The sequence below is a fragment of the Crocodylus siamensis genome, chromosome 5 (assembly GCF_052110815.1).
Source record: "Crocodylus siamensis isolate JL-2025a chromosome 5, ASM5211081v1, whole genome shotgun sequence".
Classification (NCBI taxonomy): domain Eukaryota; kingdom Metazoa; phylum Chordata; order Crocodylia; family Crocodylidae; genus Crocodylus; species Crocodylus siamensis.
Window position 1 is genome coordinate 9,297,825 of NC_143399.1, and position 13,077 is coordinate 9,310,901.

General features: G+C 48.8%; 1 protein-coding gene and 1 pseudogene across 1 annotated transcript; one reads left to right on the forward strand and one right to left on the reverse strand.

Annotated features, from left to right (window-relative positions):
- Positions 1–456: 456 nt before the first annotated feature.
- Positions 457–4,527, reverse strand: COA7 (cytochrome c oxidase assembly factor 7). Its single transcript, XM_090049298.1, has 3 exons — positions 4,258–4,527; positions 4,044–4,181; positions 457–1,672 (listed from the first exon to the last, which is right to left on the reverse strand). Exons 1-3 carry the CDS (start codon positions 4,361–4,363, stop codon positions 1,227–1,229), a joined length of 690 nt encoding a protein of 229 aa, XP_089905424.1. The 5' UTR covers positions 4,364–4,527; the 3' UTR covers positions 457–1,226.
- Positions 4,528–5,753: 1,226 nt separating this feature from the next.
- LOC149863450 (U2 spliceosomal RNA) lies at positions 5,754–5,890 on the forward strand (annotated as a pseudogene).
- The last annotated feature ends 7,187 nt before the right edge of the window (positions 5,891–13,077 follow it).

Consider the following 13,077-nt stretch of genomic DNA (forward strand, 5'->3'; position numbering starts at 1 on the left):
GGGCAGGGTAAGTGCAAACAAAGCTAGGACTAGGCAACAGTGCAAGAGTGACAGGAAGCCTTTCAGCCCACTCTCTTTGGGTTGGGCCTAAATGACAGGTTTGAAGGTGGCCCCTAATAAAAAAAAAAAGTTAACTGCAACTCCACCATATAAAATTATTCCAGGTTGAGGCCTCTTACTTTCAAGTGAAAAAAGTACTGTGTGGTTTTAAGAGCACACGCACTCCTTAGTGGTAAGATATAGGAATATTTCACCCTAATTCACTGACTTATTTTGTGTAGGACAAGCCCATCAGTCACAGCTTGATGGTCTCACTCAGCACACTCCCAGATGAAGACTGAAATTTTGTCTGAGAAGGAATTTCTTGCTTGGATCACACACTTGCACGGGACACTTTAAAAATAAACATACCTCTCATTCTGTAACACAATACTTTGTCATTTGTACTCAATTAGAAACCATTTACACAAAGGGCATTTAATGACATTCAGACCAACGTAAGATTTAGCTGAATCAGGAAGCCAAGACCGTTCTATATATAGATTCTTAAGTTTTAAATCTTTACCCATCACCATGCTAACTAGTTTTTATCCCTTTTGTTACAATTCTAAAACAGCAACATTTCTTATTGTATTATTCACTTCAGCAAGAAATTATCTATCCGGGTCATTCAGCAGGTCTTAATACAGCTATGGAAATGAAATTCAAAAGACAGCAAATGCTACCTTCAGTTGAAGGCAGATATTCTTCTGAATCAGTGGAGGGAAGCATGGCATAAGAAACCAAAAGCCAAGTGCATAGTTTTGGCCAAAAGGAACATCCAAGAGCACAAACATCTTACGTTTCAAAGGAAGCATTAGTCAGAAAGCATGACTGATATTTTAGGCCATTTGCATGCCTATGTTTAAATAACTGTGCACAAACAAAATGTGGTGCATTCAAAATCGAATTTGGTCTAGCACAACTCTGCATGTGGCAGATTTCAGCTGGAAATGAGCACGTAGAAGTGCACCTTTGATATTTGCTGGATCTTGTGTAAAACCTGGCCCTAAATGTTTGTCCTCTGAAGATGTGCATGTATCTGTTAAAGCCACAGAACATGCATCTGCCAATGCAAACAGGTATTTATTTGTCTCTTGTGAGGGAATGAGTTATGTTTACATATTATTCACTGATAAAAGTTTATGCTCCATTTAGAAATGCTGTCCTGAAAGATGTGGTTTGATTTACTCCCCAAATATTAATGTTGCAGCTTCACTCTGTTCTTTATGTAGGTCTTTTGCCCTCTTTTTCAGAGCCTCTGCCTTGTCATCATTTTTCTCAACCCCATCCCCCAGTTTGTACATCCGACTGGCATTGGCACATCCCCACACATGTCCCAAGTCACATGCTTTCAGAGAGTATTTCAGAGCCAAGTTCATATCCTTTGGTACCCCAGGGGCTCCTTGGAGGTAAATTGCACTAAGGTTGAAGCAGCTAGGGGCAAAGCTGCCATTACAGGCTTTATCATAGTAGTCTCTGGCAACATCTAGGTCAGGTTTATCGTCATTTATTCGTCCGTCATGTGCCAGCAGTCCAACATTGTGACAAGCATTTATGGATTTCTTCCCATCTTTCTCACAAGATGTCAGAAAACAGTTGTAGGCAGCTTTCAAATCTACGGAGAGACCACCTGCAGCCCCCCCGCCAAAGGAATAAAACAGAAGTTAAGTTTGTTAGCACATACTGGAATTGAGAGAGAAAAAATGCATAAGGCAGTAATCTCTATTTTTTGAAGAACAATCTTTCATCATAGGTTATGCTCAAGATTTATGGTTCCAAAGAGACCAATGGCTATTCTGCACTAACGCTGGACCAGCAAATCCTGCTATCATATACATAGCTTATAACATTACCTAAATAAATATGCCAGACAAAAAAAAAGTTCTCAACAGTATATGCAAGTTAGTCTCCAGTAGGGATGTATGGTATAGAGGTGTCATAAAATATCCCATTCCTTACCAACATCAGAAGTTTTGGAGATTCAGTTGGTAGAAGTATTCACAGACCTATGGACAAGGTTTCCTCCCTTTAAACTACTAAGGTTTGCAGTTTCTTCTTTCCTTCTTTTTTAAAAGAAGCAGGAGAAACAGTAGGAAATCTGCTTGGAAAAAGCCTGAGACTTTGACTGTACATGCTCATGGCAGCGTTACTGAATGCACAATACTGGAGCAGAGATTAAGTTGAACAAAATTTACTCTTTCAGTACATACACACACAGAGAGATAGACAGTTAGACGGATAGACAGATCGGAGTAAATTTTGTTAAACGTGTGTGTGTGTGTGTGCATGCGTGCGTGCGTGCAAAGTACCCAAAAGATTTGGACAGATATATACACATATCCATAATATAGATATAGATATAGATAGATATCCAAAGACAAGGCAGTTTAGATAACTGGGTTTCAGAACACTTTATGTATTTTATACAAGGAGAAAGTGACCATCTTTACTGACAGTCAAAGGTATTAGTTTGTTGAAGAGCAGGTGCGTCCATCTCTTGCAGATCTCTCCTACTTCATAGACAATTGATGTTGGACTAATAATTCCCATTATTATTTTAGGTTTGAACCTGTTCTACTTAAGTTGAAGGAAACAAAACAAGTTTCTCAATACCTAAACAAATCTGTTTCAGGCACGTCATCGAATATACAATGAGAACTATACAATTTCTTTGACTGGCTTTTAGCTAACTATTTTTTCAGGGAAAGCGACTAGAAATTGATCTGCAAGGAAAAGTTCAGCTGCATTTTCCCACTACCTGCACTGGTCAGTCCCGAGCGGCACAGGGCTCTGCCGCCACTTCTGCTGGCTGGTGTCAACCCGGCCGGGCTCCTCCTGTGCCCAGCAGCACGTGGGAAGCCGACTTCAGCTGCGTGCTGCTCCGGATGGGACGGACCCAGCCGAGACAGCACCAGCCAGGAAAAACGGCCCCCTGCCTGCACTGGTCAATTGATGGAGCCAGCTCTGAGTCCACCAGGCAAACCTCCGGCCTGCGGCTGCTCCCCCTCCCTGGAGCCTCCAGGTGGGGTCTGCCCAGCCCAGCAGGGCTGCCCAAGGCGCCTGGGGGCAGCAGGGCCCAACAGACCCCTCCCCTCCAGGCTCCAATGGGCAACTGCTAGCTCAGTGCATGGAGTCAGTAGAGCCAGCTCCAAGTCCACCAGGCAAACCTCCAGCCTGCTGGTGCTCCCCACCTCGGAGCCTCCAGGTGGGGTCTGCCTGAGGTGCCTGGCCCCAGGCTCCAAAAGGTAACTTTGAGCGCAGTGTGTGGAGTGGATGGAGCTGCCTCTGAGTCCACCCGCAAGCCTCCAGCCTGCTGCTTCCCCTGGAGCCTGTGGCTCCCATTCCCAGCGGCACGTGGGAAGCCGGCGGGGGCGGGTGTGCCTCGGCAGGCAGGGTCCTGGGGTGACCTCTGCAGGGTAAGGCAGCGGGACCTGGTGTCTGCCAGACCCCGCGCGCCGCGCTCGCAGCTCTAAGGCCACCGAGGCTGCATGCAGGGGTGGCCGGGCACCACGGCAAGAGGGGCTGTGGTGCAGCGGTCACCTTGCTCCAGCCCCCCTTAAGGCTTGGGGGATGGAGATGTGGAGCTATTTATTTCTCCCCTTGAGTCTCTGGGGCAGTAGCTGGCTGGATGCAGGACGGGTCTCTCTTGCCCCTGTCCCCCCATGAACCCGTCCCAGCTGTGGCCTCACCAAATCCTGACACCTTTGGGTCAACTACCCCCCTGGCCTGAGCAGCTGGGGGGGAGGGGGGAATCAGTCTGCCCCACGGCTTTGCAGGCAACACATTCAGGGCATGGGGGGGGGAGGGGGCATCAGTCCAGCCCAGGGTTTTGCATGCAGCAAATCTAGGGCGTATGAGGGGGCAGGGGGATATCAGTCTGCCAAAGGGCTTTGCAGCCAGCAAATTGGGGCGCGGGAGGGGATGCATCCGTCCGGCCCAGGGCTTTGCAAGCAGCAAATCTGTGGGGTGGAGAGCGGTGACAGAGGCAGGGCCCGGCTCACCCTTGCCGGTGATGTGGTAGGCGCCCAGCTTGTAGCAGCTGTCGCCGTGGCCCCGCTCGCAGTTGTCCCGCAGCACCGTGGCGGCGCCCACGAAGTCCTTGCGGATGTTCTCCAGGTAGTCGGCCAGGCGGTGGCAGCCTGCGGGGGGCAAGGTCACGGTCAAGATCACGGCCACAACCACAGACACCCCCCACCCCGCCCGCGCGGCCCGCACCGTCCGGGTCTTTCTCGCGGTAGCACTGGTAGCTGTACTCCGTGCCCAGGTCGTCCAGGTACCGCTTCGTCTCCTCCTCGTCCGTCAGGTCGGGCCGCCCCGCCATTCCCGCGCGCGCCTGCCCGCCAGGCCGCCGAGCCGAGCGCCGAGGAGCCGAGGCGGCGCCGGCCCCAGCCAGGCCGCCGAGCCGAGCGCCGAGGAGCCGAGGCGGCGCCGGCCCCAGCTAGGCCGCCGAGCCGAGCGCCGAGGAGCCGAGGCGGCGCCGCCCCGCCCCCCCGGGCAGCGGAACAGCGACGCTGTCCTCCGCCATCCGAGCAATGAGAGCAGCCAACACCCTCCGCAGCTTGACTAGCAATAGCTAAAATGCAAAGGCACCATCATAAATACAAACATCTACAACTTCAGTCAAGGTGATGAAGTCAAATTAAACTCTTGGAGCTGAAATGACACCTTGTATTGGACAATCACACACAAAAAAAGCTCCTTTTCTTCAAGCTTTCTGAGAAAAGTATAGCTGGTCCAAAGCCCCCATAGGTAGGAAATCAATGGAGATATTTTCGAGGCAGGTGGCTGGCGCAGCAGATGCAAAACCCAAGCATCTTCAAGGAGTCTTCACCCAGGTTTGGGTTTTTTTTCTTTTTAAGGAAAATGTTTTGTGTTCCAAGCCAAATTGATCGCAAATCCAAGAGTCATATGTGGCCCTGCTACGGGCAAGCATCCTCCAGCCTGATTTGAGACTTCAAACGTTTCCATATCGCGCCAGGCGTCTGCGTGCAGGCCCAAGCTGGGGGGTCGGATGCCCCCGGGTTTCTCTCGCCCTCAGCTGCTGCCAGCTCTTTCTCATGAGCTTGCCTCAAAATAAAGAAATGCTTCCTTTGACCCTGTTCTCGCTCACACTGGCTTCTTACAGCCAGCAGTAAAAAATAAATAAGAAGACTTACTTATTCACATATTTTTTCAGTGTACAATAGTTTTCCAGCAAATATAGTTTTGAGCTTCCAATACAATACTTTCATATTTAAGACCTGGCAACGCTGCTGCCTAGCCTCAAGCCAGGGTCCATGGCTCCTCCTTGGTGCCTGTGGTTGCAAAAGCACTCGGAAGTACTGCCAAGTTGCCCTGGGGCCCCCCAAAACTGCTGGGGGGGCAGATGTATGATCCTCAGAGCCCCCCCAGCTCCAGCCCTGCTGGCAGGGCAAGGGGCTGCCTGGATGCAGTCATGGGCGGGGGTGGTTCCTCCTGCTCCTGCTCAGGGCAGCTTCCTCCCAGGGCCGTAGGACCAAAGCCCTTACGAGCAAATGCCCCAGCCGGGCCCGGCCCAGGAGGGGGGCAGCAGCCTGGGCCTTGCCTGTCACAAGTCAGGCCTGTTTGCTGTGCCTTAGCAGACAGAGGACCGCACCTTCACCTGGGCGCTGCATGCATGCAGGCATACTTACCTGGCAGGGGAAGCTCCGTGACTGTGTAGGCGGGCTCCCCAGGGCAGGTGATTGTCTCTAATATGTCCTCCATAGGAGGTCTATATTGAGCAGATTTTTTTTTTTGTTTTGGGGTTGGGTGGTGGAACTGGAGCTTGCTCCATCCACTCCATGCATTGACCTGGTATTGCAGTGCTTCCAGGAACGGTGCAAAAAAGCAGGGGGGAAAAAAAAAAGACAGAGGACCCAAGCCCATCAGCTCCTGCTCTAAACCACAACCCTCTGTGAGGGGGACACTGCAGGCTCCACATCTTGGGTCTTGGTCCAAAAGAGGGAGGGAGGGGCACCGGTTAATACGGGGCCAGAAGAGAGCACTGCCCAGCACCCACAGCCCCTGGAACAAGTCAAGGGAGCCTGTGGCTGCCAACTTGTGAAACTGCCCAGAGGTGTGAGCGCAGGAGTGGCAGGGAAATGGCCACCTCCATAAGTCAGGCCTATGTGATGTGCCAAAAGATCATGGGCTTAGTCCAGGGATGGGCAAAATGCGGCCCATGGGCCGGGTGCAGGCTGCCAGCTGTTTGGATCCAGCCCGCGGGCCGTGCCCACCAACTGATTGGTGGCTGCCCCCCCCCCCGTGGCACTCTGCTTGGGGCCGAGCCCTGTGCACCTGCCAGCCCCAGGCCTGGGCCAGTGCACACAGGATCCCAGCAGGGCTGCTCCTCCTGTGGCTGCAGCCATGTTGGTACTGCTCAGCTCCCTCCTCCTCCTCCTCCTCCTCCTGTCCCTGCTGCATGGCTTCACACAGCAGTGGAAGCTACAGCTGGGCAGCTGCTGCCCCAGGGTGCAGGGCTCCAGTTCCAGCTCCTGGCTCCCTTCCACCCTCTTGGCCCACCGGGTGTAATGAGCAGCCACTTGTGGGCAGCCAAGTGAGTAGAGTTGGAGCTGCATGGGCTGGGGCAGGAGCTGCCTGGCTACAGCTTCCCCCTCACCACAGGATGAGCCACTGGAGGTAGGGGAGCCAAGCAGTACCTGGGTGGCTGCAGCTGCACTGGCAGCAACACCACTGGGAAGCAGTGTGTGCTGTCTGGGGCCAGAGCCAGCAGGTACAGGTGGGAGCATGGTACAGGCTGCCCCAGGCAGGGCTTGGCTCCGTAAAGAGCGCTGCAGGGGCAGCTGCCAGTGGGATACAGGAGGGGCCAACCATACCTGCATCGCCTAGGTGAGTTCTGCTGCATGCACCCCCTCGCCTCCCACCCCTGGTTGGCTCCCAGGACCTAGTGCCCCCGCGTACACACATGCAGGTGTGGTTAGCTCACCCCCCAACATTCCTCCACCCCCCCTACACACCCACACACACACATCCCCCCCACACAATATACAAGAGTAAGACTTTATTTTGAGCTAATCACCTCTATATACAATACCAAAAAAAACATCAGTCAGGACAAAAATTATTTTTTGAAATAAAATTAAAGTATGTTATAGTGGATGTTTGATTTTTAGTATATGATTTCTATTTTTATCTATAATTTGTTCAGCTTCTGAAAGATTTTGTGTGTGCAGCCCTTGACAGACAGACAGCTTACCAAAACTCATTAAGTGGCCCTCCAGACAAAATAATTACCCACCCTGGCTTAGGCCCATCATGGAATATTATAAGCCTCTCTTAATCAGGGAGGCTACTGATGACATATTAACAAATTCCAGGGGGTAGTGATGAAATATTAATAATTTTTCTTCCAAATAAAGAGAAAACAGGAAGGGGAATGAAGTCACAGGTTAATAACAAGGGATCCAGAAGGGGCTACTGAGTAGAGCACGCTGACCGGCACCCAGCGCCTCCTGAACAAATTGAGGAAGCCCGTGGATGCGGACCAGCGAAGCTGCCTGGAGATGCGACTGAAGGATTGACAGGAAAACAGCCCCACCCACGAGTCAGGAGTCCCCTGCCCTGAGCTGAGAGTGGTTTAAAAATCACAAGATATAACAAATGATCAATGGATAGAGGAGTGGGGTGGTTTGCTTTGCATTCATATGGGTTTTGGGTTCATATTTGCAAGGACTACAGGTTTCTCTAACACAAAGGATGAGGTGTTACAATTATATATATGCTGCTAGGGTCCAGAGCGCTAAGAAAAAAAGGGAAAAATGCATTGTGTAATAAGACTCTGAGTTGTCATCACTGTGTTTTGTCCTTCTGCACCGGCAGCTAAACAGTTTTTAATAGCATTTAGGACAAGGGAAGCGGATGTGGGTAGCAATCAGCAGCAGCAACTGGTCCTTTTCCTTGAGTAGTTAACTCTTACAAACAGGTTTTGAACAACTAGCTCCAAAATCTGAGCCAGAAAGGGCTGTCTCCTTGGAAATACATAGAGCTTGCTACCAAATTAATAATGAGCAATGATTGGAAAGGGTCTGTAGATACATTCTGGCACTTAATGAGTTATGGCTTACTGATGGGGCAAGGGTGCAAAGAACAAACCAACTTCAAATAGATTTTCAAGGTAACTGTGTTGCTAAAGTATCAACTCTAAAATTTGCTACATTTAAAGGAAGGATTGAACCTAAACCACAAATGCAGAATATGGCACATCTTCCCCAACTTTCCAGCATGTCCTGAATTTTCTGACACCCTACAAGGAACATGTTAATTAATCTGACTGTTAATCCTTTAGGAAGTTTGACAATAATATAATAATGAGGAATTTTAAAACTTTCTGTATAATTAAAATTTACTATGATTAAATTCTGTGCAAAGGCTGCTTATGAAGATATAAGGTTATATATTAACAATTGTCTAATTGGAATGACTATAATAAACAGGACTGGTTGCACCACCTACTGTTGCATGCCAAAATTCCCAGGGATTTAGGGGCATAGGTTATAGCCATGTTGATCTAAGGGCATAGGCAGACCCAGTTCTTTGGGTAAATCTGGTATCTTTTATCAGACCAACTAAAATAGTTGGAAAAATTCTTCTTTGTAAACTTTTGGGTACAAACTTTCAGGGATGCTTCCTCAGCTTGATGAAGGTTGTTTGTACCCAAAAGCTTACAAAGAAGAATTTTTCCAACTATTTTAGTTGGTCTGATAAAAGATACCAGATTTACCCAAAGACCCTTGTCTGCCAAAATTCCCAAGGTGAGATTTCTTAATTCCTTATTGCTTTGCAAACTTTAACCATTTGGTATAAAATGTTCCTTGCTGGTTATGTTTAATTCTCTTTAGAAAATTTTAGGTACAAAGCTTCAGCCATTTCTGAGGATGAAACTAAGGGAAAATACATTTTGCCCATCTTAAAAAATCTAGTGAGCTTTCCTTTGTGATGGTTTGGTATGCTCCTGCTCTAAACCAAAGACTTGAAATGTGAGATGGGGGCTTGACTTTATATTAGGCATGTGCCTTTTACTGTCACTATGAAGTTCTACCCAAATTAGCCAAATTATTAGCTTTTGAAAAATCTTAGTTTGCACATGCTCAGTACTGACTTATTTTACTTTAGTAAAAGGTTCTGTTTATGCAGGACTTTCCAATCTCCCCACAGCTCCTAGCATTGATCAGACTGTACGTACTACAAAGCAACCATGCATGTTCAACCTTAGGACTAATGGGGCCAAGCAAGACTTTGCTACAATAATTACACCTATGAACTTCTGTGGGTGCACTGGGGCCAGGTACCTAAACAGAGAGCAAGGAGTCTCTTTCTCCTCTGTATCCCAGGCATGACGGCAAAGTAGCTGCCATGAATGTGGAGGTAACAAGAACCAGACCGGGGGGTGGGGGGGGAGAATTAAGGAGTTTGGGACAAGGGGTCAGGTGAAACTTGGACTGGAGTTGGGCATGAAAAGATGGAAACTATGAGTGGGAATTGGGAGGGAGGAGACTGGAACTGGGAGCTCTGACAGAGACTAGCAGGCAGAGGGGTGAGGTAAAGGCAAGACTGAAATTGGTTGGGCAAAGGAACAGGAACTTGAAGCTGGTGGGAGATCAGAACTGAAAATGAGTGATGACAACTGTGGGGCTGGGAACCTGGTACAATAGGTAGGGAGGCACTAAGGTTAGATAAGGAGCTGTGGGAATGTGGGCACTGGTACAAGGATCCAGGGGCAACCGGTGATATGCCAGGGAAAGATTCAAGGCATCAAAAAGAAAAAGACAGATCAGATGAGGATCTGGAAAAGAAAAGCTGAGACTGACTGAACAGAGACACCAGGAGCAAGAAGTCAGGGTTCTGGATGGGTGAACTGAGCAAGGAGACTAGGGCATGGGAGAGATTTTGAACTAGGGAGATACTGGGATTTGGAGGAAGAGTCCGAAAGGGTAGACTAGGATGGTCTGGGCAGAGACTGGCACTAGGATGAGAAGCTTGAGGGTTAAAAACTGGGACAGGATAATCAAGAAAAATGGATTTAGAAAGAGGTGGCAAGGGTAGAGGACAGACGGGACTGGGACTGGGCATGCTGGAATGGATGATGGGAGAGGGTCCAGCTGAGGAAGACTGACCAGAAGAGTCTGTGCTCACTTGCAAACACTCCTCCTCCAAGCCTGCAGTTTCCACTGGACAGTGGACAGACAAGACAAATCTTTTGAGTGCTCTGCTGCCAGCAATACGTACAACTCATTGGCAAAGTGTATGTCTCATCTTTTTCTAGTGCTAGTCCTGAGAGAGGAAAGCAACCTACACCAGCTGTCACTACCTTCATTAGCTCAGCTGGCAGGGATGTAAGATACATGTAAAGGCTCCAACCATGATGGTGAACCATATTGGTATGAATACTACACTATACAAGTTTTCAGTTTGCATGCACACAAGCAAAATCCATGCACTTTCATAGCTAGAATTTTTGGATATATGTAATTATCTCACTCAACTATTTGTTTTTAATATTGCACATGGAATCACACAAAACTTGGTTGCTAGGAACCCCTTCCTTAATTTAACCATTATGAAACTGACTAGTTAGTGGTCAGGAATAGAGTCAATGAGGCAATAGATTATGAGGCCTGGACATCACATAAGACCTGGTGAGGAAGCTCTCATTTTTTGCTCCTCCTATAGAGGAAACAAGACCTGAAATCTGGGATAGGAGAGTGGGCGTGTATCTGGAAGAGCAGAAGAAAACAGTGCTACACATTTAAAATTACTAATGAATTTCTGATTCTTTATGAGAGAAGGAATGTGTACTGAAAAGTTGAACAAGTAACAAAACTAGAAATAAAATTCATAGCTAATAGTTACATAAAAAACAGTAAAACTAATTTAGAGAGCCATTGGGACTTGACAGCATGACTCAATTATTAGATCAGGAAAATGGGTTCTCCCCTGACTCTGCCATTGATTCACTATGAATTGCTGTGCCTCCTTGCTCTCATCTTAAACATGGGGCTAATACTTATTTACTTATCAGTGATGCTGTTATGATTTGTCACAAATGAATGGGTTTCATAGAGGCAGGATATGTGAAAACCCTATTGCTGTCAGTTAGAATTTCACCTAAATAATGACTGCATGAAGGAGGCCAATAGCTGTAGATTGCTTTGTTCTCTTCTGGTAAAAGGAAGACTCCATTAATTTAGAAATGTGGATCTTCTATTTTTTTATGTTTATTTTTTTTCGTTTGCAAATAAGTACAGTTAAAGCAGCTGTACCTGAAGGCAACAGCTCCTTCTGAGGTACAGAAGAGTTCAAACACAAGCTCTTTGTACTTGGATTTTATCTTCATAAAGTGTTAGTATTACACTTTGCATTTCGTTCTGGATCTGAAAAAACTGAGATTACCAAATCGCTTTAATTAAAACAAATAGTGTAAAATTATAGTTGGAAAGAAGTGTTCACCATTACTGTCCTATCTGTAGCCTGAACCCGCTCCTGTTAAAATCAGTGACAAAGCTCCCATTGATTTCTTTGGGCGTAGGAGTGAAGCACAAGAAGAGATTTATTAGTATTTACTATTTGACTATTAGAATCCGTAGGAGCTAGTGTGAGTGGAAGAAAGTAACCCTGGAGCACAGGGGTGGTGCTGTGAGCCACCAGCATAAAAATAGGGTTGTTTTGGAACAAAATTCCCTTAAGATAAAATGTAGAAGGGGATGGAGACCATGGACAGAGCTCTGTGAAACCCCCAGAGGAAGCTGGAAGGTGGAGGGAGACAATCTTCTGAAGACCTGTTGAAAGAAAGTATAGAGAGATCAGAGGAAAAATCAGGAGGGGACAGAACTGGGAAAGCCAAAGGAGGCCAATATCTTAAGAACAGTATGTGACAACGGCTGGTCACGGGTGATACAGCTGGAGGGCTGGTTCTGAGGCTTGTTTTAGAAAAAATATTAGCAACATTTCCAGCTGAGCAGGCTCTGCAACCTCACTCCTGCCTGTCACCTGCACACCACTGGTGACTGGAGCACAATGAGGCTGCAGGTTCAGACTGTGTCTGCATCACACAAATTCTTCCTGCGCGCATCTCCAAGATCCTGCGTGTCCTGTTGGCTGCATTGTGCTTACCCTGCGCGGGAGACTCCATTGTACGAACTTCTGCTCTGGATGGAGTGTGATCGGGACATGCTCCAGCATCCCTGCTGTGGAACTGAGAAGATCATCGAAATCGATAGTGCCCAACCTCATCCACCTGGGGCCATATGGACGGTGCTCAGTTTGTCCGTGGGCCAGATTTGGTCCGTGGGCCTAGTCCAGCATGTGGGGGTGGGGTGAGGTGGGGCTCAATCCAGCTGTGTCAGTGGCCCAGTCCCACTTGGGGGGGGGGGCATGCCCTGGCCCTCATCCAGCTGTGGTCAGTGGTGAGGGAGAAGGGAAGTGGCCTGGCCCCAATGTAACCATGTGCGTGGGGAGAGGGGGTAGGTGCACGCCAGCCGCATTGTGCAGCTAAGGTGGTATGTCCTGGCCTGCAAATCTGGCAGTTGAGGAGAGGCGCCAGTATTATTTGGCACTGCTCCCCCGCCACCACATTTCCTGACCTATGGGGAGCCCCACGGATCAGATCCCACAGGCCAGAGGTCGAGCGGTCCCTGATCTGTCGTGCCAAGGCCACATCCTTTGATTTTTGCCTTTTCCAAAAAAAAAAAGGACGCGGCGGTGCTTTTCTGCTCCTCCTCCCTCCCCGTGGGGAAGACTGCGCTACCCCAGCCCACAGCGCTGCTGGCCTCCAGCCTACGCCCAGGCCCACTAGGATCCTACAAGCCTCCCTCAATGTCACTAAATGCAGAGCATCCGGGGGGTGGCGGAGGGGCCACACTTTGGCACCCTCCAGGTCACCACTGAAGGGGCCATGCAGGGAGCCCAGGGGGAGCAGCATGCACCCCCCAAGGCCCAGGGCTGCCCACGGGGCACTCACAGGCGCCAGCACTACGAAGGCCCCTTCAGAGGCCCCGCCCCCCCACAAACCACGCGGCC

Bases quoted from the DNA above. Each gene is read 5' to 3' on its own strand.
- COA7 (XM_090049298.1), bottom strand. From the start codon at position 4,363: ATGGCGGGGCGGCCCGACCTGACGGACGAGGAGGAGACGAAGCGGTAC. The intron at 4,182-4,257 runs GTGCGGGCCGCG...TGCCCCCCGCAG, and splicing joins CCGCGAGAAAGACCCGGACG to GCTGCCACCGCCTGGCCGAC. The intron at 1,673-4,043 runs GTGAGCCGGGCC...GGGGGGCTGCAG, and splicing joins CTACCACATCACCGGCAAGG to GTGGTCTCTCCGTAGATTTG.